The sequence below is a fragment of the Manacus candei genome, unplaced genomic scaffold, assembly GCF_025592945.1.
Source record: "Manacus candei isolate 608988 ecotype Guabito, Panama unplaced genomic scaffold, ASM2559294v1 h1tg000005l, whole genome shotgun sequence".
NCBI classification, from domain to species: Eukaryota; Metazoa; Chordata; class Aves; order Passeriformes; family Pipridae; genus Manacus; species Manacus candei.
In genome coordinates, this window is record NW_026138053.1 from 24,942,979 (window position 1) to 24,966,768 (window position 23,790).

General features: G+C 51.4%; 2 protein-coding genes across 6 annotated transcripts in view; one reads left to right on the forward strand and one right to left on the reverse strand.

Moving 5' to 3' along the window:
- Nucleotides 1-11,554, forward strand: part of ASTN1 (astrotactin 1) — a 58,949-nt gene extending 47,395 nt beyond the window's left edge. For 2 of the 5 annotated variants that reach the window (XM_051793616.1, XM_051793625.1), the window contains exon 23: nt 4,224-8,029. In XM_051793616.1, the coding sequence (XP_051649576.1) occupies nt 4,224-4,458 (235 nt within the window). In that variant the 3' untranslated portion in view covers nt 4,459-8,029. Of the gene's footprint in view, nt 1-901; nt 4,204-4,223; nt 8,030-11,458 lie in introns of those variants that run through there. The other 3 variants (XM_051793645.1, XM_051793634.1, XM_051793640.1) reach the window with 3 other exon arrangements.
- Nucleotides 11,555-11,808: 254 nt separating this feature from the next.
- The window catches only part of PAPPA2 (pappalysin 2), an 87,389-nt gene continuing 75,407 nt past the window's right edge, over nt 11,809-23,790 (reverse strand). Inside the window, exons 22-23 of the mRNA XM_051793505.1 lie at nt 14,905-15,003; nt 11,809-12,662 (exon numbers count right to left, since the gene is read on the reverse strand). Coding sequence (XP_051649465.1) covers nt 12,588-12,662; nt 14,905-15,003 — 174 coding nt within the window. The 3' untranslated portion in view covers nt 11,809-12,587. The remainder of the gene's footprint in view (nt 12,663-14,904; nt 15,004-23,790) is intronic.

Sequence of the window (23,790 nt, forward strand, 5' to 3'; positions counted from 1 at the left end):
AGCTGCCACGGCAGGTTTTGGAAGAGATTGTCCTGAGCTCTTCCTGGCTGGAACAGTCCTTTTGTGCCTGAGTGAGCACCATGTCTTCTCCTAGGGCTCCTCCAGGTCATTAAAGGCCCTCCAGCTGCATGGGAATGGGACACCTCATGTCCCAGGCTTGTGGAGGCAGCCAGATGTTCCCTTCTCCCCACATCCTTCAACATCTGCTTTAGTCTGCATGGTTTCCCAGTAACGTAGATGTTTCCAGTCAGTTTAGCAAGCTGGACTGGGAGATTGTGTGTGCTGCAGTGGTTTTTCACAGCATCTGGCCTCCAAAGAACCAGAGCTGTGAGCTCATCTGCAGGGTTACTTCAAATGTGCGTCAGCAACAGCTCCCATGTATGAAATCCATGGCCTCCACCTTGCCCTGTGCCCCACACCTCCTCTTGCTGGTCTCACCACTAGATGTCTTCCAGCCCTGCTTCTCCAGGTGATCACTTCAGGATTTCTAGCAGAGGATTGGAGATCCTCCAAGTGCCTTCCTTGTGCTCCAGACCTTTGCTAACCAGTCAGAAAGACTCAGCAAATAGCTGGTGGCTGTCTTGCACTTAATGTCTTCGACATGTCTCCTAGTTCAGCTTTGGTGGGAGACTCCTGATAGATTCTCCGTGCCCTGGAGCAAAGCTGGGGGCTCTCTCTTTCCCCTCTTCCCATTTATGTCCTAAGAAATGTGAGCTCAGCCTCAAAGCTCAGTAGCGACATCTCAGTACATGGAGTCTTGTTAAGGCAGAGGCTCCCACCAGCTCCTCTGCCCAGGGTTGCCTCATTCCCATGACACCAAGTAGGATCAGCAGGCTTGGACTTACGTCTCACCTTTGTCTCGAGCCCAGCTGCAGTGATGCCGCTCTGTCTCTGCTTCCAGATGTGAAATCCAGCCCTGGTTTGCACAGACCATCCGACATCTGTTGTGATGATTTGCAAAAGGAGTACATAGCATTCCTTACGTGACACGCTGGAGTTGTCACACAGCCACTGCCATCGCCAGGGCTGAGCTTTGCCATCACTGCTCTCTGCCCCAGTGAGGAGACCGAGCATCAGCCAGAACGTGGCATGGAAGCCACCTCCTCGAGCCCCGAGAGGCAGAGCTGCATTGGCATGGAGCAGCCAGGAATGCCACTGAATTACCCAAGGGATACCATTTGCTGCATGAACCTACGAGCCAAGAGGGTTAATTCCACCCTCTGGAAATGCTGGAGCGCCGAGGATGGGATGACGCAAGTTGCTGATGAAGTGTTTGCAGCTCGCACTACTTGGAAAGAGACATTCAGGCAGCTGCAGCGGGTTCTGGTGATGACAAATCTTGGAAAGCAGACCTCCTGTTTGATCGTCTGCGAAGGCAAAGCACCCAGACTGGTGGTGACAGGACAAATCACTTGCAGATGACATTATTTAGCCAGCAGACAGCGTTTGTTTGACTGTTACTGATGCTTCTTTGAAGTCCTGGATGTGGACCCACGCGACTGACTCTACCGTGTCCCTCCTCCGCGCCTCCATCCCATCTCCTGCTTTGCTCATTTGGGGTGCACTTGCCTCCCTTCCTGGCAATGCTGGCTGCTGGACTGAAGGAAGATGACTTGTCTGAGTGCAGATAACTTGTCTGGGGTTATGAAAGCGAGTCACTCCCTCCTGGTCTGAGAAGGGCTGCGGAGAGCCCTGGACTTTGCATAAGGAAAGGAAATGGAGAGAAAAACGAGTAATAAGTGGAAGTTGGACTTGAAGCAAAGCCTGGTGAAATGTGGTGTCTATGGGCTTCAAGCCAAAATCTGTGGGATCATATTTGGCATTCCTGTGAGGGTGCCTGCAATGCTGGAGGAAGAGAGGCAGTTGTAGCACCTTGCCTAGGTATCCAGATGCAGGGACCAAGGCCAGTGAGACCTCGGTACCTTCTCATGGCTGGAAGACCTGACCAGCTTGGGCAGCTGTCTCCAGAGTCAGCACCATGCTGAGCACCTCCTCCTCTCTGCCATGCTCTGGTTGTGAGCCCTGGGGTGGCAACTGTCAGGTGGCTGCAGAGCTGGAAAACCACTCAGTGGCTCCAGACTGGCCCCTTGGAGCTGCAGCCACATCTATGTGGAGTTTTCTCTCCAGGAAAGCTGAGGTTGGCTCTGGCTGGACTTGAGGTCAATTAAATCCTCTCTAAGCAGCTCTCCCACAGTGTACCCTGCCTGGAGGAAGGTGTGGAGGGGCTGTGGATATTCCTTCATGGTTGGTAAACGCGCCCTTGAGCTGTCAAACCAGGCACAACACAGCTGTGTGCTCCACACACCACCCCTGCTTATCCGAGTAAGAATGTGGCAAGGAGGGATTCTTTTCTCCAGCATCATGATTTGTGCCCCCACTGCCTGTTCTGTGCTGAGCATATGCTGAGTTAAAGCTACCAAGGGGATGTATCCTCTCTTCTTTGACTGTACCAACCCACCAACTGACCTTGAAGCTGCATAGGAAACTTATCCCAGCTCTTCAGACGCTTAAACTTTTGTCTGGGTTTCCAGGCACAAGATACTCACCTTCAAGACACTTCATTTGAATCCATTACCTCCACATTTGCCAGAATCCCTGGAGATCACCCAAAGTGCTAGACAAGTTTAAAATGAACATAATGTGTTTTATCTGTACAAACTGATTTTCTTCATAAAACCATTAGAAGCACAATTTTAAGAGGAAAAATTTGAAGAGAACACAGTTTAGGTCATATTTGGCCGGGATCCTCTGAGCTCTTCCAATATCTCATCTAACACGAGAGATTGGTAGTTTAGCACTTTCTCACCACCAGAACAAGCCTGCACTGAGGCCGTGTTGCCCTGGGGGTGCTGTATGTCTGCTGCAGAAGATGGATTAATCTTGGACCTGCTCTCCCTCTGTCACCCGACCTTGTCTCCTGGCTGGGTTGCAGCTTTTCAGGAAGTGCTACTACTGTGACTTGTCTTTCCTTGATTTGCTCTCTGCAATTGGAAGATGCAAAATGCATGTACAAAGAAGTGGGGAGTTCTACCACATCCTCTGCTCTCTCAGAGCTTTTTGGATTAAACCCGTGTTTGATGTATACCTCAGTATATCCCTTCTAGTTTGCACACTGTCCTGTGGGACATGTTTCCCAAAATGTTACTAAACATTACAAGTCATGTACCAGGAGTGTTGTTCACTGCACTTATGCCTTGTGATATTGCATCTTATGAGGATCATAGTTTTTATCTCACTTTCAGCTTCCATACAGATCCCCCACAAGCCAGGCATGAAATTGTGATTTGGGGTTTTTTATTTCTTAAATCTCCTTCATCCTCAGTGGTCCAATTGGGACTGCTCATTTCTGGCACTGGAGAAGCTGTAGATGCCCCACTCCTGGAAATGCTCAAGGCCAGGTTGGATGGGGCTTGGAGTAACCTGGTCTAGTGGAAGGTGTCCCTGCCCCCATGGCAGGGGGAGTGGAATGAGATAATCTTTTAGGTTCCTTCCAGCCCAAACCTTTCTGTGATTCTGTGTGCTACACCAAGTCATGAATGACCAGCATAGTTCTCAAACATGCAACACATGTACTTCATGGTGACACGTGGTGACTCTGGTCTGGGCTGGCTCTATGTGTCATGCCTGACACTTTTTAGCCTTTGTCCCCACTGCTTGCAGTGCTGTTGGCTCCCAGTTTCCCATCCTGTTGTGTTTAGGGTCCAGTAGCTGCAGCAGGGACAGGTGTTGCCGTTTGAGTCATTGGTGATGTCCACCCCAAAGGGGGTTTCACAGCTACACCTGTGATTGTCTCCTCACTCAACACTCAGCAAACCCGGCCTTGTTGCACAGGTGAAACAAGAAGAGGGGACAGGACAGGGAAATGTGAGGGGAGTCCCAGTGCAGCAGGTCCAGCACCACTGTGGTGACATGGGCATCTCTGCCCTGGGTAGAGGCTGTTCTCACATGCATTTAGTTTGCAGTGCTGCCTTGGGGATGGTGTGTTCCTGCAGCCCTGCCACCCCTCCTCATCCTGGCAGCGTCAGCCTCCGCTCACCTGCTCTGGAGTTCTCTCTTCTCTCTCAAGAAGCTCCCATCATGTCCTTAACTGTCTTTACTTTTCTCTCCTCACACACTCCTGCTGCCCATCCCGCCATCCCCCTCCGTGGTGTCTCCATCCCTCCCGCCACCCACTCGCTGTCCATCGTCCCCCTGGCATCTCCCCTTGCCCGCCCTCGCTGCAGGAAGGCCGGCCTCATCCTCTCTCAGCTGGGGGACCTCAGCAGCTGGTGCAATGGCCTCCTGCAGGAGCCCAAGATCAGCCTCCAGCGCTCATCCCTCAAGTACCTCGCCTGCCGCTACAGCGAGATCAAGCCCTATGGGCTCGACTGGTCGGAGCTCAGCCGGGACCTCAAGAAGACGTGCGAGGAGCAGACGCTGAGTGTCCTTTACAATGACTATGGGGACAAGGACTACTGAGGGTCGCGGGCGCCCACTCTCACGCTGGCCTTCCCATGGGCGTTTGTGAGGGTTTTACACGTGGACCCGTGGAGGGGGAGGGTGTCACTGATGTTTCTGGAGGCAAAAATTTGGACTGGGGAGCAAAACCGACTGCTCTGTGCAGGACTGACTCAGTATTAGTTTCTTCTTCAACTTGGGCAAAAGCCTTTCTAGTTAGAAGTCTTGTGGGACCCAGTTTTCTTGGTTTTGTTTTATTCATTTTGCCAAGAGGTTCCTCAGCACTGGTGGAGAGGGCAGGTTGGGAGGGCACAGCCCTCTCCTCCTGCCCCATTCCTGCCCTGGCTGTGGGGACTGTCCCCAAGGGTGGGGGACACCAGTCATGAGAGAAACACGGTGACACAACCAGGATGGGAGAGCAGGTGATGCAGGGTTGGGAAAATGGAAGCAGGGCATGCAGGTCAGGTGGAGATGCTTATGGTTATGGCTGAGCTAAACAGCCACTGGATGGCCAACAGGGCTGGGATGGGTTTTTTTGCAGCTGTGAAGCATGAGGTCTGGATGAGACATGGCCAAGTGATGGTGTCATTGGCGGGCAGGGCTGGCGCGGTGTCACCGTCTGGGGTGAGGAGAGAGGGGCCTTGGTGAGCCCATCTCCTCAGGTTCTGTGCCATGGTCAAAGCCCACGTGTGCTCCAAGATGCAGAGTCCTCCAGAACAAAGGCAGCTTGGCCTCAGGGCCAGTGGTCAGCTGGACATCACAAGCTTTCTTCTTGTGGGACCACATTCCTAGGAAGTCAACTTTAAAATCCCCTCCGTTACTTTTTGTTCTTTTTTTTACCCACCATAATAAAGACTTCAAAGCAATGTCAAACTGCCGCTGTGGAGTGGCCCAGCCAGGAGAGCAGCAGCCAGATGGTATGGACAGGGTGGCCATCTGCACCAGCCAATATAGCTGTGGTGTAGCCCAGGCTCTACATGGGGAAGGGAGAGAAGTGCGGGGTACCCCAACACAGTGGTTCAGGATGGTCCTGGAGGGCATGGCGGGCAGGCTTCTGGGGGTATTGCTTGCCTGTGTTCGGGCTCACATCCGCAACCCTCAGTGGCTTTTTTTTTTTTAAAACCAGAGAGCTAGGGTTGTACTGGGACACCGGGCTTGGTTCGGAGCAAACTGTTCTCCAAAACCCTGTCACTGCTGATGGTGTTGGAGGCAGAAAACAGCTTCCTTTCAGCTTCAGCTTCCAGCCCGGTTTGCAGAAGAGGCGCCTCCGGACTTGCCAGCTGCGCACCTTTGATCTGGACAAGCCCATAGCCCTACAGTGGGATTTTTACGATGCCTCTTCAGAGAGAAATTTCCTTTTAATTTTTTTTCAGTCTTGGCAGGAGCAGTCTTCAGCCTGTCTCATACAATTTTCTGCCTCATTCCTCCTCCTACCTGCCAAGGACATGGTTCGAATATTTGCGTGGTGCTGAGAGGGAGGCTGGCTGTGCTCTGCCGCCGGTCGCAGCCCACAGCGCTGTATCGCAGCGCTTTCTCAACAACAGTATCTCCCTGCAGGACCACACCGTGCTTTTCTCTTCCCTTTTAGTGGACAGACCTCTCTCCAGGGGCAGCTGGCCTGGACTGGGGAGCTGCTGGGAGCAGCCACCAGCAGTCAGTGTTACCTGGGCATCCCCGTGTCATTGCTGTAATGAATGTGTCTAGCAGGGGTCGTCAGGCAAGCGCCTGCTGTGTGCAAGAAAAAAGTCTGCTGGATCCTTTTGGCTTTTTCTCATGTTTGTCCTTATATTTTGATGTGCCTGATGCTGCCAAGGACTTGGGGCTCAGAGCAAGACCAGCACCACCTCCATGCACAGATACATACAGGCAGGTGATCCGTACTGAGCCGCCGCTCCTTTTCCTTTCAGCCGCCGAGACTCTTGGCCCAGACATCTCAGTTTATCCTTTCGCTTATCCCAGCATATACTGGGACAACTTTTAACTTCCAACCAAGCAGCTGTCCAGGGTTGGGCAAAGGGCACCTCTGCCCAAGGCCTCGGTGGGATGCTTGAGCGAAGGCTGCTCTGGCCCTGATGCCGGTTGGTTTCTCGCCAAGTAATACTGCATGTACGGCCTTTATATGAAACACAGACTGTTTTTCTTTGAGTAGCAGACTCCTTTCTTTTATTGCTTACTAGGTGCAGCAGCAGGGACGGGAGCAGTGCCATGTGCCAGCCACTCGCTGCGACGCTGCCAGGAAAACCCTGGACATCCCGTGTGTTCACACCTGCCTAGGTTACTTTTTCATCTGGCCCCAAGATTTGCACTGAGGCTCTGCAGAGATTTCTGTTCTGCTCCTGTGCTGACACTTCAAAGCCCTTGCATGGGCGACCGACACCCTGCAACATCATCAGCTGGCTGGGCTGGACTCTGCTCCCTCGGCCCCAGTTCCCCATGGGTTGGGATATGGAGGGCAAGGGGAAAGCCACCCCTCTGAGATTCTTTGGCATCACCCCTTGCATGGCTGGGTGGGGCTCAGCATCCCCATCCCATTATGGACAGCACAGTCTGCTGGTAGGGCTGTGCTCTTCCTGGACCGCCGTGGTGTCCCTGCAGCCGCTGTGCCGGCAGGTCCTGCCAGGGTGGCACATCTGTGGGGCCACTCACTTACCCTGGCTTTGGGAAGGCTTTCCTCTTGGTTTCCTCACTCTGGCTTTGCCAGTCAGAATTTTGCCCAAACTTGGATTTTCTTGCCAAAATCTCCCCACTGACACACGAGCCCATCTCAGACAAATGCCAGCAGCCTGCCACGGGGGCCCAGACCAGAGCAGGGGGTTGCACCATGGCTGTAGACCTGGCCTTGGTGAGATGAGTTGTGTGGGGCTTGCTCACCCAAAACAGGTGTGCCCTGGTCTAGTGAAAGGTGTCCCTGCCCATTGCGGTGGGTTGGAAATATGTGATTTTTAAGGTCCCTTCCAAACCAAACCATTATATGATTCTGTGATTCCCTGCAGAGCTGACACTGTCCACATCTGGCATGGGGTCCTACGGTTGGGTCTGCACAATATTTTCTCTCTTGGACTCCTGATTCTTCCTATGCTGCCAGCGACATGAGAACTGGATAAGGCACTGTTTTCCATCCATTTCTGCAACCTCCTTTTGCCCCCCTGCCCTCCCTTTATGTTTTATTTCTGAATTAATGAGCGATCATTCACCTGAGATGAACCTCTGGGTCGTTTCCTTTTCTTTGCTACGTCCGTACCCCTGTAATAGCATTACTACCTTTTACTTGTCGTGGAGTTATTTAACATATAAAGATGGTTTGGTCTTTTTCTTTACAAAGATGGCTACAGTTCATGTTCCTTGATGTTCTATTAAAACTCTGATGTGACGTTTTACTACTGTAGATTGAAAGTAGGGTGCTTTAGGGTGAGCTAGCCATGTGGCAAGAAACACAAAACCCTTCCAGATTACCTTAAAAAAAAAAAAAAGAAAAGAAGAAAAAGGTTTTAAACAACAGCAACAACAAAAAAAATAAAAATCATTGTAACACTATGTAAAACTCCAGATGATAATTTAACTGACTATTAAATGGAGCTATTAGTAATCCCTGGCTCTGGCAAACTGGAGTGTTTGTTTATAGTTTTGGTCCTGTTGATGTCATCTTTTGGTCACGGATGAAACACTCCCAGCCTTTGAACTTGGGTGAGTCTTCACACAAGTTTAGCATTAGCCTGTCTGCCCACTGGGTTAGCCAAGTCCCAAAGCACTCAGCACACACAGACGGAGCCGTGTCCTGCTCCTCGCCTTGCCCACCTGCTCTGCCAGGCATGGCAAGGTGTGGATGTCTGCAGGCACCTTTGGGTTTTGGGGGGGAAAAATGCATTTACACATCCTTGGCAAGGGTGTCTCAGTCTGCAGACCTCCACGGGGGCTGGGAATTTGGAAGCAGAGTCCAAAGAAGCTTCTTTTAGTTGTTTTTTTAGTACAGAAGGCAGATGGGATGGTGCTGTCTGGTGGTCAACCACCCCCCCCAAGAACATCCTGGTCCACCTGGCAGACTTTTTACAGAGGACTAGGAGCATCATGAATATTGACATCCTTCAAATGATGTGAAAACCAGTGCCTGAACAGAGATGAGAGCTGCAAAGGATGCCTTAAAAGCCACTCATAGTGCAGTGTTGTGTCTAATGCTCAGGCCACCAGGACTTAAAAGGGCTGGTCCCTTGGCCAAGCCTAATGTGTATTCCCACCTGCCCTGCCAGATGGGTTGGGAGACCTGGGGAGGGCCAGGGATTACTGCAGGCAGGCAGACAGGATGCCTGGGAGGACACAGGAGAGTGGGAATTTAGGGGCTATAGCACACAAACCCATAGGAAACCAGACTTCATTAAGTCTCATGGAACAACTTGATTTTTATTTTTTTTTCTCTTCCTGCTGCTAAAATGCAGGAAAATAAGCTAAAAATACACCCAGTACTTTCCTTCTGCTAATTTCCGTCGCACAATAACCTGTGGCTGTGGAATGAGACATGAGGAGGAGGAGGAGGAAAAGAAAGGAGGGACAGGATGGGAAAGCAGCTCTTCACTTGGCTACTGCCACAGACAGCTGCTCTTTATGTTTTATATGCAAGACCCACAAGTGGGGTCCTTGTTTGCTTGGGGCTGTGGGGGACCCCTTAATGTGCTCTCTCCTTCATAGCAGCAAATCTGGCTCCTCAAAACGCATGATTTGGGGAGCTTTGCCCTAGAGAGGACATTCAGTGTCACCAGGAGATGCTGTTCCTCCTCTAGGAGTGATGAGAAAGTCCATGCAAAGACCAGACATAAAGAGGAGGCCGGTGAGGAGCAAAGGGGTGCACATGACCATCAGAGATGGATGGAAGAAGAGCAAGGTTAAAACACAGGACAAGGGCTTTTTGGTGTTTCCCAGTCAATATGTACGAAGTTTATCTGGTTACTTACCAAAAAAAAAAAAAAAAAAATATTCCCAAATCTTTAATTAATTTTTTTGATTGTCTTTGTTTTTAACTCTCTTGCCAGGATGTCACATGGCATGGCCCTCTGGCTCCAGTGTGAGCCACCCTCTGCTCCCCATCCCCAGGGAGGTGGTGTGTGAACATACACACACACACACACACACACACACACACACACACACACACACACACACACACACACACACACACACACTTTTCCCTACACTTAAAGTGGATTAATTACAAAAACTGATCAACCTTGGACCAGTTTGTAGCATAACCAGCAGAAGACTTTCTGCAAAAGTGTTCTCGCACCTGGTGGCACAGCAAAAGCTGCCTAGGTGGCAGCCTTGAATTGTGGGGGGCATTGGAGGTGAGTGTCCCCCTCCAACCAAAAACCCAAAGGATACCTTCTGCTGGGCTGGGACAGCTCTGGGTGAGTCCATAGTTTGGGGCAGAGGAAAAGCATGTGGGACCGAAGGTGCTGGGAGCAGCCAAACCACCTCCCCGGCCCCCTTTTGGGTGAATCAAGGAGACAAAAGAGATGGAGGATGAGAAGATTATTTATTTTTCATAGATTTTTATAAAAAATAATTATCAAATACAAAAAAATAAAAATAGCAGCAGCCTCCGTTGTGAATAAAACCCTAAAGGGGACAAAAACCGCTCAGTGTCGCTATAGAAGAACAATATTTCAGTACATAGAAGCTGTCCGGTCATGAGAAGCACAAATGTCTACCAGCCAAGCCAGTGCCTCCAGTCCCACCCTCCCCAGCTCCCCTGTCCATGGGTCACAGTCCCTTCCCTGCACACACAGGTGAGCAGGGACAAGACCAGGATTTTTGTGCCAAAAGGGTAATAATTTGTCATCTAAACACACAGGCATCTAGATAACGCTGCCGCCAGGCAGGGAAGGGTTTGGCATGGCAAGATGCTGGGACTTGAAATTCTCTCTCTGTGTGTGTTACCCTCATACCACGTCCCCACTGTGGGGGGCTGCTGGGACCCCCACTCCATCTCTGTTAGGACCCCTGGATCTCCCCTTCCCTGCACTGGCTGCCCAAGCTGCACCCCCTGGGGATGTTGGGCCAACTTTTATTTAAATTTCCTTGGCTTATCTGAGGGGTTTCTTTTATTGAAAAGTGGATTATCTGACAAAAAATTGCCCAATTGACAGCGCATTTTGGGTGAAAACCCTGGGGTCACTCGTTTATGATGGGAACAGAAATGTCAGTGTGTCCCTGCTGCAAAAGGAGATGGGACCCACTGTCCCCTACCTCTCTTCCAGTCTCTGCTTAGACCAGAGATCAGGAACACGTGATCAGGAAAGGGCTTGGAGAAGGACAGATAATCCCCTGCCTGGACGCTGTGGGATGTCCAGGCAACTCTGCCCCTACTCCTGTCTTCCAGTAAAGCACAACTGTAGGAAACGCCTGACAAAAAAAGGATGGGGGAGATCTAGCAGAAGCCAAACGATGCCTTGAAAATCCCCAGTCTCTCCACACAGTGTCACCCTCTCTCCACCACTCCTTCACCAGACAAACCCTGGCTTGGAGCCTGTCTCCAACAGCACAGGCTATGCAGGGAGAAGGCAGCAGGGCAGCCCGGAGTCCCTTGGTCCCAGCCTGCAGCTGAACCTGGGGGACACCACGGTCTGTGCTCCTACTCTGTGGTCCCTTCTCTGCTCTCTTCTCCTCTTTCTATCCCTTTTCTCTGCCTCTTTATAGCACAAAACCATCAGGGATAATCCCAGCGGGAACCAGGCACCTTCCCTATTGCTGCCTCTATGGGGCTGGGTCCCGGCTGCCAAGCTGAGCTTCTGGGAATCGATTATGGGGGCAAAGTTTCTTGATGGGCTTCTTTGGGGCTTGAAGTGAATCTGAAGATTTTTCTCTTGGTGCCTACAAGAGCAAGAGACTCATTACAATCAGTGACTGTATGTCCAGTGTGATGGGCTTGGACACAGAGGTAATAATGATACTACTAGGAAGATCTCAGTGGGAAAAGATGATGCTCAGAGTCTCCTGACAGGTTTTTTGGGTCTTGTATCTCCTTGCATTACAGGACCTGATCTCCTCTGAGAACTGCTGACAACACTGTTGAAACTCAGATGTGGGGAAAGAGAAGAAGGACCACCTCATCATCCTTCATTTGAGCACCACACAGCTACTCTGGGTTGCCCACTACAACCCTTGTTTAGTTGGGTGCACAGTGGCCGGGGCAGAGAGACAGAGGACTGTGGTGAGTCTGCTCCTACTGACCATGCAGTGACCCCATGGACACATAACCTTTCCCAGAGGGCTTTGAAATAATGTCTGGTGGATGCCTGTGGTGCCCTTGGAGTCCATTGTGCTCGCTGGGGTGATTCAATGGCACAGCAGTGTTTTTCTCAACACCAGAATCCTGATCCAGGGCTCTAAGCAGAGCAAGGCAAAGCATTGGCAAATCCCAAGGGCAAAACTTGGTGCCTGCAAGATGCCCAAACCACCTTCAGGTGGGAACCTTCATGCCTGGGGAGCTCTTTCCTGGCATGGCCTGGGTGTTTGGCTTCTCTCTGTGTCCTCCTTCCAGCTCCCCCTCAGCAAGGAAGGGGAAACTGCCTGCTCCTCCCGCCCTGACCTGTGCTTTTCCCAATGGTTTGTACTTCACAGCAGCATGGGTGTGTGACAAAGGATATCCTTTCTCAGCTTCATCAAGAGCAAAGAAAATATAATATATATTTATATATATATTATATATATGTATATAGATATAATTAAGTTTAAATATTTGCAGAGAGATCACAACTACCTCGACCTTGCTAAAAGAAGCCTGTACAGCAGAGGGGGGCGAATAGTGACAAAATCCAGAGCAAAGACAGACACCCAGGTGCCGGACCAGGACAAACACCCATGGCAGCACCTGGGCTCTCGGCGTGGACCCCAGCTCAGCGTGTGGCTGAAGCGGCACCGGACCCCTGGCTGAGCCCCTCGAGGGGGTTCGGGAGGGAGCAGCTTTGGGGAGGGGACCGCTCTGCCCTCCTGGGCTCCTCGGTGGCCTCGATCCTTCCCCTCCGTGCGCAGCCGCCACATCCCCACCTGGCTCTTCCGTGGCCTCCTGCCCCCTCACGTCCCGCCGCTCCCCAGCGGCCCCCGGTGCTGCCCCTTCGCTCCTCCGGCGCTCGCCTGACCGAGAGAGGCCCTTCCTGGTGCCGCTACTGGTTCTCCTCGGCCGCCGGGTCACGGCACGTGCACTCGTCCTGGTCGCAGTCAGCAGCAAACGGGATCACCTGGGGGGGCCAAAGGGAGAGCTCAGCCTCTGCCCTGAGATACCCATCTCCTGGCGCCCCTGTGCCCCTGCAAGCCCTCTCCACCCCAGTACGGCCAGTAACGATGGGTGTGTGGACAGACAGACACTTTGGGCTGTGCCCCGTTGCTGGCGTTGCGGAACCTGCCAGGCTCCAGGCTCACTGAGAAAGGGGCACAACCTGCCCCCAGCTCAGTTTTATTCGTAGCCTTTTCCTTTCTGTGAGCTTGTGTTTCATAGAATCATAGGATATGCTGAGTTGGAAAGAACCCATCAGGATCGTCAAATCCAACTCCTGACCCTGCACAGGACACCCTGGCAATCCCACTCTGTGAGGGTTGTGTAAATACTTCTTGAAGTCTGTCAGGGTTGGTGCTGTGACCCCTTCCCTGGGGAGCCTGTTCCAGTGCTCAACCACCTTCTGAGTGAAAAACCTTTTCCTGATATCTAACCTAACCCCCCCCCGACTCAGGTTCATGCCATTTCCTCTAGTCCTGTCACTGGTCACTGGTGTTCAAAATTTGCAGCCAAGGGTCAGCTTGAATCTTGTGCCTCAAATGTCAGACCCTGGGAAGAAGTCTCCCCTGGTGGATATAAGACATTTGGACTAAGGCAGGCAGTGGTAAAGCACCTCTAGATTTAAGTTTTACTTTGGCCCCTGTTAGAAAGCCCCCTCTGTCCATGTCTGAACCCATGGACCTGTCTTTCAAGCTACTCCTGGCTCCTCCTGGCTCAGCAAAGCATGAAAGGACCATAACCTTGTCTTCTGCAGCTCTTGGAGGAGCTCAACCAGGCTCCCAGCTGCAAAGCTGAGCTCTACACTACCCAATACAGTAGCCAAGGTAGGTGCATATAGTCCTTGTGCATTGTGGATTAAGAAAAGCCAGGCAGGATGGAGTCTCTGTGAGCAGGAACAGCCTTCAGTGGAGCAGGCAGTGTGTTTATGCAGGGCTACCCACCAGCTGTGCTGCTTTGAGACATCCCATGCAGGTCGGGAGGCTCATTACATGTTGCTTTCTCTGCAACAACTGTATGTGGCAAAGCAAGACTATGTCACCTTAGCTGGTGGCAGCAGAGAGAGGAAGGAGGGCACCCACCAAGCATCTGACTCCTGGTTGCCAGTTGCCTGGCTATGGGAGCTGAGAAAACAGTTTCCTCCAGAGGTTTTATACACACCAGGCTCAGAGCCAAATATGGAAACACATTTGATTTTTCACAGCCTGGATCAGTCATGAGATGGAGTGTTTTGGGGTTTTTTTTGATGATTAAACTCTGTATTCCTGCATCTGCCTTAACAGAGATGTGCTGGAGGCTTGTTGAGCGGAAGATCTGGGACCTGTGGGGGATGCAAGCTGGGTCTGGGTCTCCTGAGAGCCATGGGACCAAATCCCCCCACCTTCCACAGTGAACCCATCCTTTATTTTGGCCATGCCTTGCTCCAAGATGTCATGATATCGTTGTGGGGATTTCACTCATCACTTGGGTGTAAAGCCTTTTCTTTCCTATCAAAAGGATCTTCCCAGGATTTTATTTTTCCTTTTCTCTGTGTGTGTATGTGTGATGAAAGGAAAAATGATTCAAGCTCCACAACAAAGATGAGAAGATCCAAATTCACATATTTTCGCAGTGAGAAATTATCTCATGCCCTATGATTTGTTTTGCTGTTGGATATGATTAGGAAGGATGGGCTGTGAATGCTGGATAGCGAGTTAGGTGGGAGGGAAGGTTGTGATGGGAGACAAAGAAGGGTCTGTACAACCCCAACGCCAAGTTGCTCCCTCTACACTATTCCTCCCTCCTTCCTTCCCCAGAAGAGGGAGGGAAACATAGCCCACAGCAGAGGCCAGTGGACCATACCAAAAATCCCCTGAGACAGCTCAGTTGCATGACAAGGTGACTTCAGACTCACCATGTCTAGCACTATGTCCTATGGAAGTCATTTCTTTGGGACTCATTTCCCAAAACGAGAGGGAATCCCATGAACCTCAGTGGGAGCTGGGCTGAGGTTTCAATCACGCTGGCCCAAGTCCAAACCCCGCTCTTAATCAGTGGGATGATGTCTATCAGCCTCAGCTGGCTTTGGTTTAAAATCATGGGTTTGTTCTCCGTTCATGGGAGAATTGCACTGCAGGCTTGGTTCCACAGCCAGTAAAGCTAAAGAGCAGAGCTAGCAGTCACCCCTCAATCCCAAATCCTGGCCAATGCCACAGAGGGTGCTCTCTTACCTTCCTGGAGGACAGTGTGGAGGCGCAGCAGTCCCCACCGTCATACTGGCAGTACGCTCGGTTGTTGATGGTGTCACACCAGCCGTCTGCTTGGAAGGGCTAGGCAGGGAAATGAGGATTTGTGAAAGGGTTAGTCAAAAGCAGAAGGTTTCCCCCAAAAGTAGAGAACCCAGGTCCTCAGCAAGACCCCTTCCACAGTACACAACCCCCTCTTCAAAGCCAAAGGGCACCAGTTGTCCCGGCTGCTGTTGATGGAGCAGTGGGTGTTCCGAGGTCAGCAGCTGGAGGATCAGAGAATTGTGTCAGAAATGTTAAATGGCACAAGCAGCCATTCAGAAACCCATTTTACTTGTTCTTTAGTTGCATGAGTCATCTGATGAGAGAAGAGAAAGAAGCATCTGGGGCTGAGAAGCAGCCGAGGAGCAGCGCTGTGCCATGGGTGCAACAGCGACGTGCACGGGAATGAACTGTTCACTTGCAGTGAACTGTCAGGAACGGCCAGCAGCTGAGCTTTATTTGTCACAGATGCACACCAGCACTGCCAAGCAACAGCTGAACTAGGTAGCTGAATGGAGAAGCCATTCAGTAACTGGGTGATTAGTAATGAAATGCTTCTTCTGCTTCAGGCTCTGGGACTGGTAGCTCCTGGCCCAGCAACCTCCTCCAGGAGGACTGCTGTCATCAGAGTCATAGAATCACAGGATGGTTTGGGGCGGAAGGGACCTTAAAGACCATCTCGTTACAACCACCCTGCCATGGGCAGGGACACCTTCCACTAGACCAGGTTGCTCCAAGCCCCATCCACCCTGGACTTAAACACTTCCAAGGATGGGGCAGCCACAGCTTCTCTGGGCAACCTGTGCCAGGGCCTCACCACCCTCACAGCCAAGAATTTCTTCCTAATTTCTAGTCTAAACCTGCCCTCTACCGGTTTAAAGCCATTGCTCCTTGTCCTATCACTCTATGCCTTTGCCAAAAGTCCCTCTCCAGCTCTCTTGGAGCCCCTTCAGGTACTGGAAGGTGGTTTAAGGTCTCCCCAGAGTCTTCTCTTCTCCAGACTGAAGAGAACTCTTGGTGGAAATCTTGGTACTCCATTGTTCATGGGGTACAATGGGCTGACCCATTTCACTGGATCCGGTGGCCTTAAACAACAACAAGCTTCAGAAAATACCCAGACTCAGCCTTTGATGATGGACACCCACCTGCAGCACCCCTAAACCGAACGACAGCTGAAAAATGTCACTGCACCGTGATTGCCCTGCATCCACTGTGCCAAAGCCAACTTGTGGGACTGGTGATTACACCAATAATTCACACAAAAAGGCCATGCCAAAAACAGGGAACTGATGTGGCTTTTTGTCCTCATGACTCACAAGGAGCAGAAACGGGCTCAATGCAGGCTAGGCTAAACTTTAGGAAGTAGCAGCAGAGATTATGGCAAACCACCAAGCCTGGTCTCTGCTATCAGTACCACAGGCCAAATCCAGGCATCCACAGAGAGACTGCATTTGCCTGGAAGATCTCGGAAGAAGGAGGAACACACCTTCCTGCAGCTGGGTGTTGAGGCACAGCCAGATTAGGTAGCTCAGAAACAAGAAGGTGTTTTACTCCCATCATTGCTGTCACATATCATGTCCAGGAGACCAGGGTGCAGTTTCATCAAGGCAACAGGGTTAACCATCCTCTTTCACTGAAAAGCATCAGGTGGGTATTAAATGATGGTGATCAAAGAAGGTCTCTGAGCCTCCAAGCAGCTTTGAGTACCAGGAGGGCCAGGGCAAGGGATGTCGGGGCTGGGGGGTGCAGGGATGCAGTCAGGGGACCAGCCAGGGCCACTGGCAGGGGAGAGCTCTTCTGGGTGTGATTTGCTTTTGCAGCCTTCCACACGGTGGAGTTTTTCCTTGAGCTTTGCTCCATATGTCATGACTCACTGGCAAAACAACACCCGTCGCTTCGGTAGTTTCCATACAATTATGGGAAGGTTTGCCCATCCCGGCTGCACAGGTCTGAAACGATTTCCAGATCCTGTGTGCAAGGTGGGGGGAGGACAGACACAGGGACAGGATGAGGAAGGAGAGGCTCTCAGTCTCTCTCTCTACACCTATTAGGGCTGACTGCCCCCTCCTCTCAACCCACTGGAGCCCGTACCCCACCCTAAACAAATACAGGCTCCTATGGCAACACTCGTTGGGGAAACTTAACAACTCATGCTCCAAATTACATTGGAAAAACATATGAGGGGAAAATAGAAAATGACTAATTGGACTCGAGGCTCAAGAGAGCCAGGCACAGGGTTTGGGGACTGCTGTCCCTGCTCCTCGCCTCATGTTTGGAGAACACCGTGACTCCTGTGCCTTTGCCTTGTTGAGAATCTCCAGCTGGTTTTATCTTCGCAAGCAGAGAGAGCAAAGTAAGGTGCTGGTGGGTCACCCTCGAGGGCACAGGAGACATACATCAGTCTCATTTTGGCCTTGCAAAAGTTACTGCCAGGTAGGACATGGGCAATGCAGTGGACTAAGAGCAGGTGATGTGAGAGAGGAAAACCCATACAGACCCTGCGCTTCAGACATGTGGCTCTGCAGAAATCAGCTCCAGGGGTGGGAGAAGGGAGGTTTGCCCAGGCTGGCGACTCGCAGGAACGCTGGCAGGAAAAAGGAAAACACCGATGCCCAACTGTGCCACACCTGGATGTGATCCAGGGAGATGGATATGCATCATCCAGCACGAGGGGGGGTGGGGGGAAAAGGGCTGGTTGAAATATCTCTTATAAATGGGGAAAAAATGAATAAGGTAATAGCTGCGACCGCTCTACGCCGCGTTAAGTGACGGGACTGCTTGGCCAGGCCGAGTGCCACCAAGGCAGCCGGGCTGCATCAGCCAATCTCCCGGCTCCCACCATCCATCCTCCGTGTTTGTTCAGACAGGAGCTTCAGCGGGGCAAGTGCTAGCACGTGGAGGTGCAGCCTCTGGCACCGCCGGGCCCGAGCCCTGCGCTGCCGGCACAAAAATAGTAACCACGAATCAAGTGCTTGGCAATTTGAATAGGCTAAAAAAACACAGGCTCTCAAAGCCGGGAGCAGGCACGAACGAAAAGAGAAACAATTAAAGGGGAAAAAAAATAAAAGAGGGGAAAAATATCGCAGGCAAAGGAGGGGGGTGAGAGAGGACTGGTTAGATCCCAACGCATCCTGGGCAGAAGCATCTCCGAGGGCTCAGTGGTGCTGTTTCTCTGAAGCCTGCTAGGAGATGCCATGCAGGGAGCACTGTCTGTGTCCAGTATTTTTCCACAGCCCTTGCAGACTGCCCGGACTGGCTCCCTCCCAAGGGCTTTCATTCTGCCCAGAGGGGAGTCCCCAGTGCCATTGGCAAGGCAGGCAGGGTCTAGGCACTTTTCTTCAAACTCAGTTTATAAGTATGTTGATTCAGTGTAAAAGAGCATGAAAGGGTGCAACAGGTGAGGGAAAGATGAAGAATAAATCACAGATTCCATCAGTCATACATATTTAAGTGCTGCATCACAGGTGTTAGATTAGCACTATTTCCCAGAAATGCAGGTTTTGCTCTGGCTGAGCAGACCTGAAGTCTCAGCACCTTGCTTTTGGCCACTACCCCTTCCAGGTGCTTCAGAGGAAGGTGGAAAAAAGAAAAAAAAAACCAACCAGCATTCACCAGGCCAAATGTGTAACCAAAGAGCTGAAAGACTCTCCTGCTCTGCCACTGAGATGGAAAGTGCTTGTCATTTCTATCTGCCCACAGCCATTGAAATCCCAGATCCCAGCTTCAGGGAATCAAGTCTAGCCTTAAGAAGCAAAATGTTTTCTCCCAGCCTGGTCTTGGGCTTTGTGACTGTGCTGATCCATCCAAGAAGGGTGCAGAGTTTGCTTTCATGCAGCTTCTAAGTCAGCTTGGATTCTGCTGTCCTTTCATTTTTCTCTTTGGGAATTGGCACTTTGGGCATCAAGCTCAGACCCTTTCCATGCTGACACAACTATGTGTGTCCCTGCAGCTGAGGAGGTGCAGGTGTCTTCATCCTCAGCTGTCCCCATCAAGGCCACCCCAGAGAAACAGGGAAACCACCATTTCACATGGAAAACAGGCAGGGATCAGCCCTGGAAAAGCTGCTGCTGCCCTCAGACCCACGCCTTGTGCATCAGCTTCACTGCTGTTAATTCCGCTCTTGAAGTGGATGAGTCATTAGTGGTGGGAAGATCAATTGGAAACCCCAACCCTTTGGTGGCAGGGGTTGTCAGCCCAAACCAGGGCTCACAGAACCATGGGACACGAACCTGAGCTGCCCCAAGGCTGGAGAGGGCTGCAGCTTCACGGGTCTAAGATGTGCAAGAGAAGCGACATCCCAGGTGCAGGGTGATGCCCGTGGCAGGGAGGAGCAGGCAGGGATGAGTGGGGAAAGGAAAGCATGGAGAGGCTGCAGCCTTGACCAGGGAGAGACAGAGGGCAGCTTCTCCCTGCCGGATGCCTTCCCTTCCTCCCCACCTCAGCCACTAGCCAAGATATTTCCAAAAGCTCTGGGAGGTCCCTGGGAGGACTTGAAGAGTGCCCAAAGCCTTGTTAAACGTCTGGTTCACTTAAAGCACCAACACATCCACCACCCCAGCCTGGGTCCCTGGAAATTTCCCCTCTCATCCCTGGCCCAACATCCTTCCAAACCACTGTTCCTCTACAGAAAACTGGGGCTAGTGTCAGTCCCTAAGGCCACCGCTGTGACAGGAGCCAGTTAAAGTGGTGCCATTAACACCGTGTCCCCAGGACACATCCCTTTTCTTACACACACTCACGCTGGTGAGGCAGAGAGCCCGGCCATTCTTGGCTCCCCGTGCTTGCCCAGGGAAGTTGACTGGGAATGCAGACTGTGGGAGGAAATGACAATGTTCATTGTTTGGATTAAATATTTTTCTTGGCCCTCTCTCTGTTGTAGTGTGTCTTTTATTTTATTTTTTCTCCCCCCCCCCCTTTGACACCCCAAGCACATTCACTTTCCCTCTCTCCTTCCTGAGGCTCTCCAGCATGCAAGGAGGAAATCAGCTCTGAAAAACACAGGGAGGGACAGAGAGGGAACAGGGCTGGCTTCTGCTCAGAAAGTTTTCTGGGATGCCTCTCTGCCCTGAGCCACCCTGAGCAGTGAGCGAGCTCTACCTGGCCCATTGCAGAGAGGGAGGCAGAGTGAGCGTTGCTCAGAGGAAGAGAATTCTAGAAATTTGGAAGACACACCTGGGACCAACAAGAGAAAAGAGAAACAAAATCCTACAGACCTAGTGCTTCATTCCCCATTTTTGTGTCTTCCAGTTTCTGTCCCCTGAGCTGTCCCTCCACTCCTTTTGAACCGTGGTAGCTGTCCCTTGGAGGCACATGCCTGTAGGATGGTTTGTTGGAGACACCATGAACCTGCCCCACCACCTCAGACACAGCCAGAAAGCAAAATGGAGAAATTCCAATTGTTTCTATGCTTGCTGGTGTCCCTGAGCCATTCACCAGCTTAGCATGCAGGTGGCTTTCATCACACCTTGGGTCCCTAGAAACATCTGCTCCGGCTCCAGTATCCTTCCCCCCAAGCCTCACTAAGGAAACAGAGGCTTGTTGCTTGAGGACATACTCCATGTACCTGAAGGAACACTTCAAAGAGGGGCTGATGGGCTGGAAGGCAGCATCCTGCTATTTGTTTTCAGCCCATGTGCCATCACTGGTACTGCTGTGCCCAGCTCCCAACAGCCCTGCTGTGGAGGTCTAGGTGTTCTCCAGGGATCCCTCATACTCAGGATTCCTGACAACAGCTGGGCCCTGTTTGAATCAGTGTGAGTTGAGGTTGGACAGGACTGATGTCTGAAGAGGGATGGAGAGCAGAGATGAGGCTGCTGCTTGCTCTACAGCCTAATGCTGCTGTAGATGGCCATACTGGGACAGCAGGTCTTGCCTTCATGGTGTCTGAAAGTGCTTCTGTGTCCCAGGCCAGCATTTGGCTCAGACACATTTCTGCTACAGAAGTGAGCATGTGACACTTTGGGCTACTGAATGGGGATGCACTTCTTTATCCCAGTCCTGCTCTGCACCGTGTTCCTCAGGGACCTCCTGTCTCAGCAGACAGCCATGTGGAAAGGGCTTTGCACAGTCCCTGGGGACAAGAGGGAAGAAGGGGATGGAAAGCTGGGGTAGATAAACACCACATCAGAGCACGCCTTTGCTTCCAAAAAACCATCCACGTCCATGAGGTATTCTCAGTGAGGTCCCTAGCCTTGTCTTTTTTACACCCTGATCTCAGTGCTAACTGGAGAAAAAAAAAACAGAAGCAGGAAAGAACAGGCAGAGGGAAGCAGAGGAAGATGCCATGTGTCAACAGTGCTCCTGGCAAGCATGGTGGCTCCCAGAGACAGTCCCCAGCACTCACCATTCCCAAGGACACTGTTGCACACACAAGAGACCACGAGCACCAGCCTGCCATCCTGCCCTCAGCAGCTCGCCTGTTGCATGGATCAGATCTCCTGCCAAGCCATTTGTGCAAAATATGTTGCAGGATAGAACGGGTTATGGAAAACAAGCCCTGAAAACCACAAGGGCCTCCTGACCCACTTGTATCTGGTTTCTGCCAAGTTCTTGTTACAGATCTTAAACAGAAAGAAAAACAATGTACGAGGGATGAAGGAGCTGAAGGGGAATGAATATTCGTGTTGGAAGAGCAGTTGGCTGGGCTGTGCTTGGGGATGTTTGTTTATTATCAGAAACGACTCATTGATTTTTATTTCAGTGGTTTTCCACTCCCTCGGTATCACCGGCTGTACGACTGTGACTGCTGGGAGAGGGGAAAGTGGGACATGGATGGGGATGGAGGGACGGTACCTGAGCTGGAGAGGGCAGCAAAGCAGCTGTAGGTCAGGGTCAGGGCATCCCAAGTGCAGGGCTGCTGGCACAACGTGGCTCAGGGAAGCTGAGGCTGCTCCCACCTCTCTGAGGCTGCACCACCACTGGTGGTGTGCCTGGATGCTGTAGTTCTACCCATGACAAAAGAGCCCCATCTTTTGGGGTCCTGTCCCTGCAGGTAGGGGAAGGATGCCTGTCCCTCGTCCTTGCACTATGGTGCTGTGTGATCATTTTATTTCCCTCTGCTTTGTCTCTTAAGAAAATGAAGCTTCTACAATCACACTCTATGTGTATGCGGGGGACAGAGATCTCACTGTTTAGGAAAAGTGTTACTCAACTGAGATTTTTGGAAGAGGAATAGATTTCTTTGGGTTCATCCTGGAAGGCTATATCCTACCTTATAGCTACATCCTGCAGTATGCAGCCTGACTGAGCACGGTCTTAAACTGTGCCAGGGGAGGTTCAGGTTGGATATTAGGAAGAAGTTCTTTACAGAGAGAGTAATCAGACATTGGAATGGGCTGCCCAGGGAGGTGGTGGATTCACCGTCCCTGGAGGTTTTTAAGATGAGACTGGATGTGGCATCAGCGCCATGGTCTGGGAACCACGGCGGGGTTGGATCAAGGGTTGGACTTGATGATCTCGGGGGTCTTTTCCAACCCAGTTGATTCTATGATTCTATGATTCTACGACTGCTTAAACCAAGAGCAGCATGAAAATGCACCCAGCAGGTATGTAGAGAGCTCCCCATCTTGCCTTCCACCTCCCCAGCATGAAGGGCTTTGTTTTCACCAGCCAGGGGTCAGATCTGACCCAGAAGTGACCACTACCTGCAGTCCATGCTCCTCGTGCTGCCCCACCATCTGCATTAAGCCTGGTGGAAGATACAGCACTGCCTGGTGCAAGAGGTGAGAGAGTGATGATGTGAGAATCATGAGAGGGTGACTAAATTCTGGCCATGCTGTAATACCTAGTTGCTCCAGAAAGCCTCCTTGGAGAAGCTGGGTAGTCCTTATTGCCTTAAGCCCCAGAAATACAAAACAGAATCTTTTCCAGAGCAGAGTATTTCACCAGCATCAAGTTTCTAACCAGTTTCTTGTGCTGACCTTGCCATGGTACAGAATCAGAGGCCCCCAAGTCTGGGATGAGGGACAACCAAGGGTCTCCAGCCCCACTGATGTTGAGGAACAGAGGCAGCTGGACTGGCTGCAGTGCTTTGCCCAGGGAGCAAGTTGCACCCTGTCTCCTATCACATCAAAGCACAGCAGAGAGACTTTAGGTCTATTTCATGCATCTTCGAAGGGGTTAATCCTGACTGACAAATGCTGGACACAAGCTACAAATGTGCCAAGTGAGGGTTTTGAACATGCCAGTGGGAAGAGCCAAGGATCCATCGGGGTCCTTGACTACCTGTTGGATCGAGAGACTCGGGAACAACTTGCAACCACAAACGCACTTCAATCCCTATTTCATCATTTCCATTGTAATACCTCAGGAAAACCACAAAACAGGGAACAGATTAGTGTTTTACGACCGTGATAACATGACCAGCAGCACGCATGAGGGCAGCGAGACCTTGTCCTCATGCAGGGAAGACCTGAGAAATTCCCAGCAGCTCATGCTCCCACCAGCATTCTGGCATGGCCCACCTTCACCCAGGGTGTGAGGCAGAGAGCTCAAGCCAAGGTCCCTTCCAATTGACCCTTTGCTACGTGTATGTAATGATGACATGAAGCAGGAGGTGGAGATGAGGTTAGCATGTTGCACAATTTGTTGGCTGCCCAAAACCCCTGCCCAGCACTGTCTCTGATCCCTGCAAGAGCAGCCTGCCTTCCTCTGAGTGCACTGGAGCAGCATAGCAGTGGTTACCCCACCCTGTGAATAACACTGGGTAGGCACGATGATGATAAAGTACGTGAACTTTTGCACCTAAACCACAGTCACAACATGAACCACAGGAGTCCCTGTGGTGGGAGGTAGAGGGGTGCAGGGATAGGGCATTGCACAGAGTAGGAG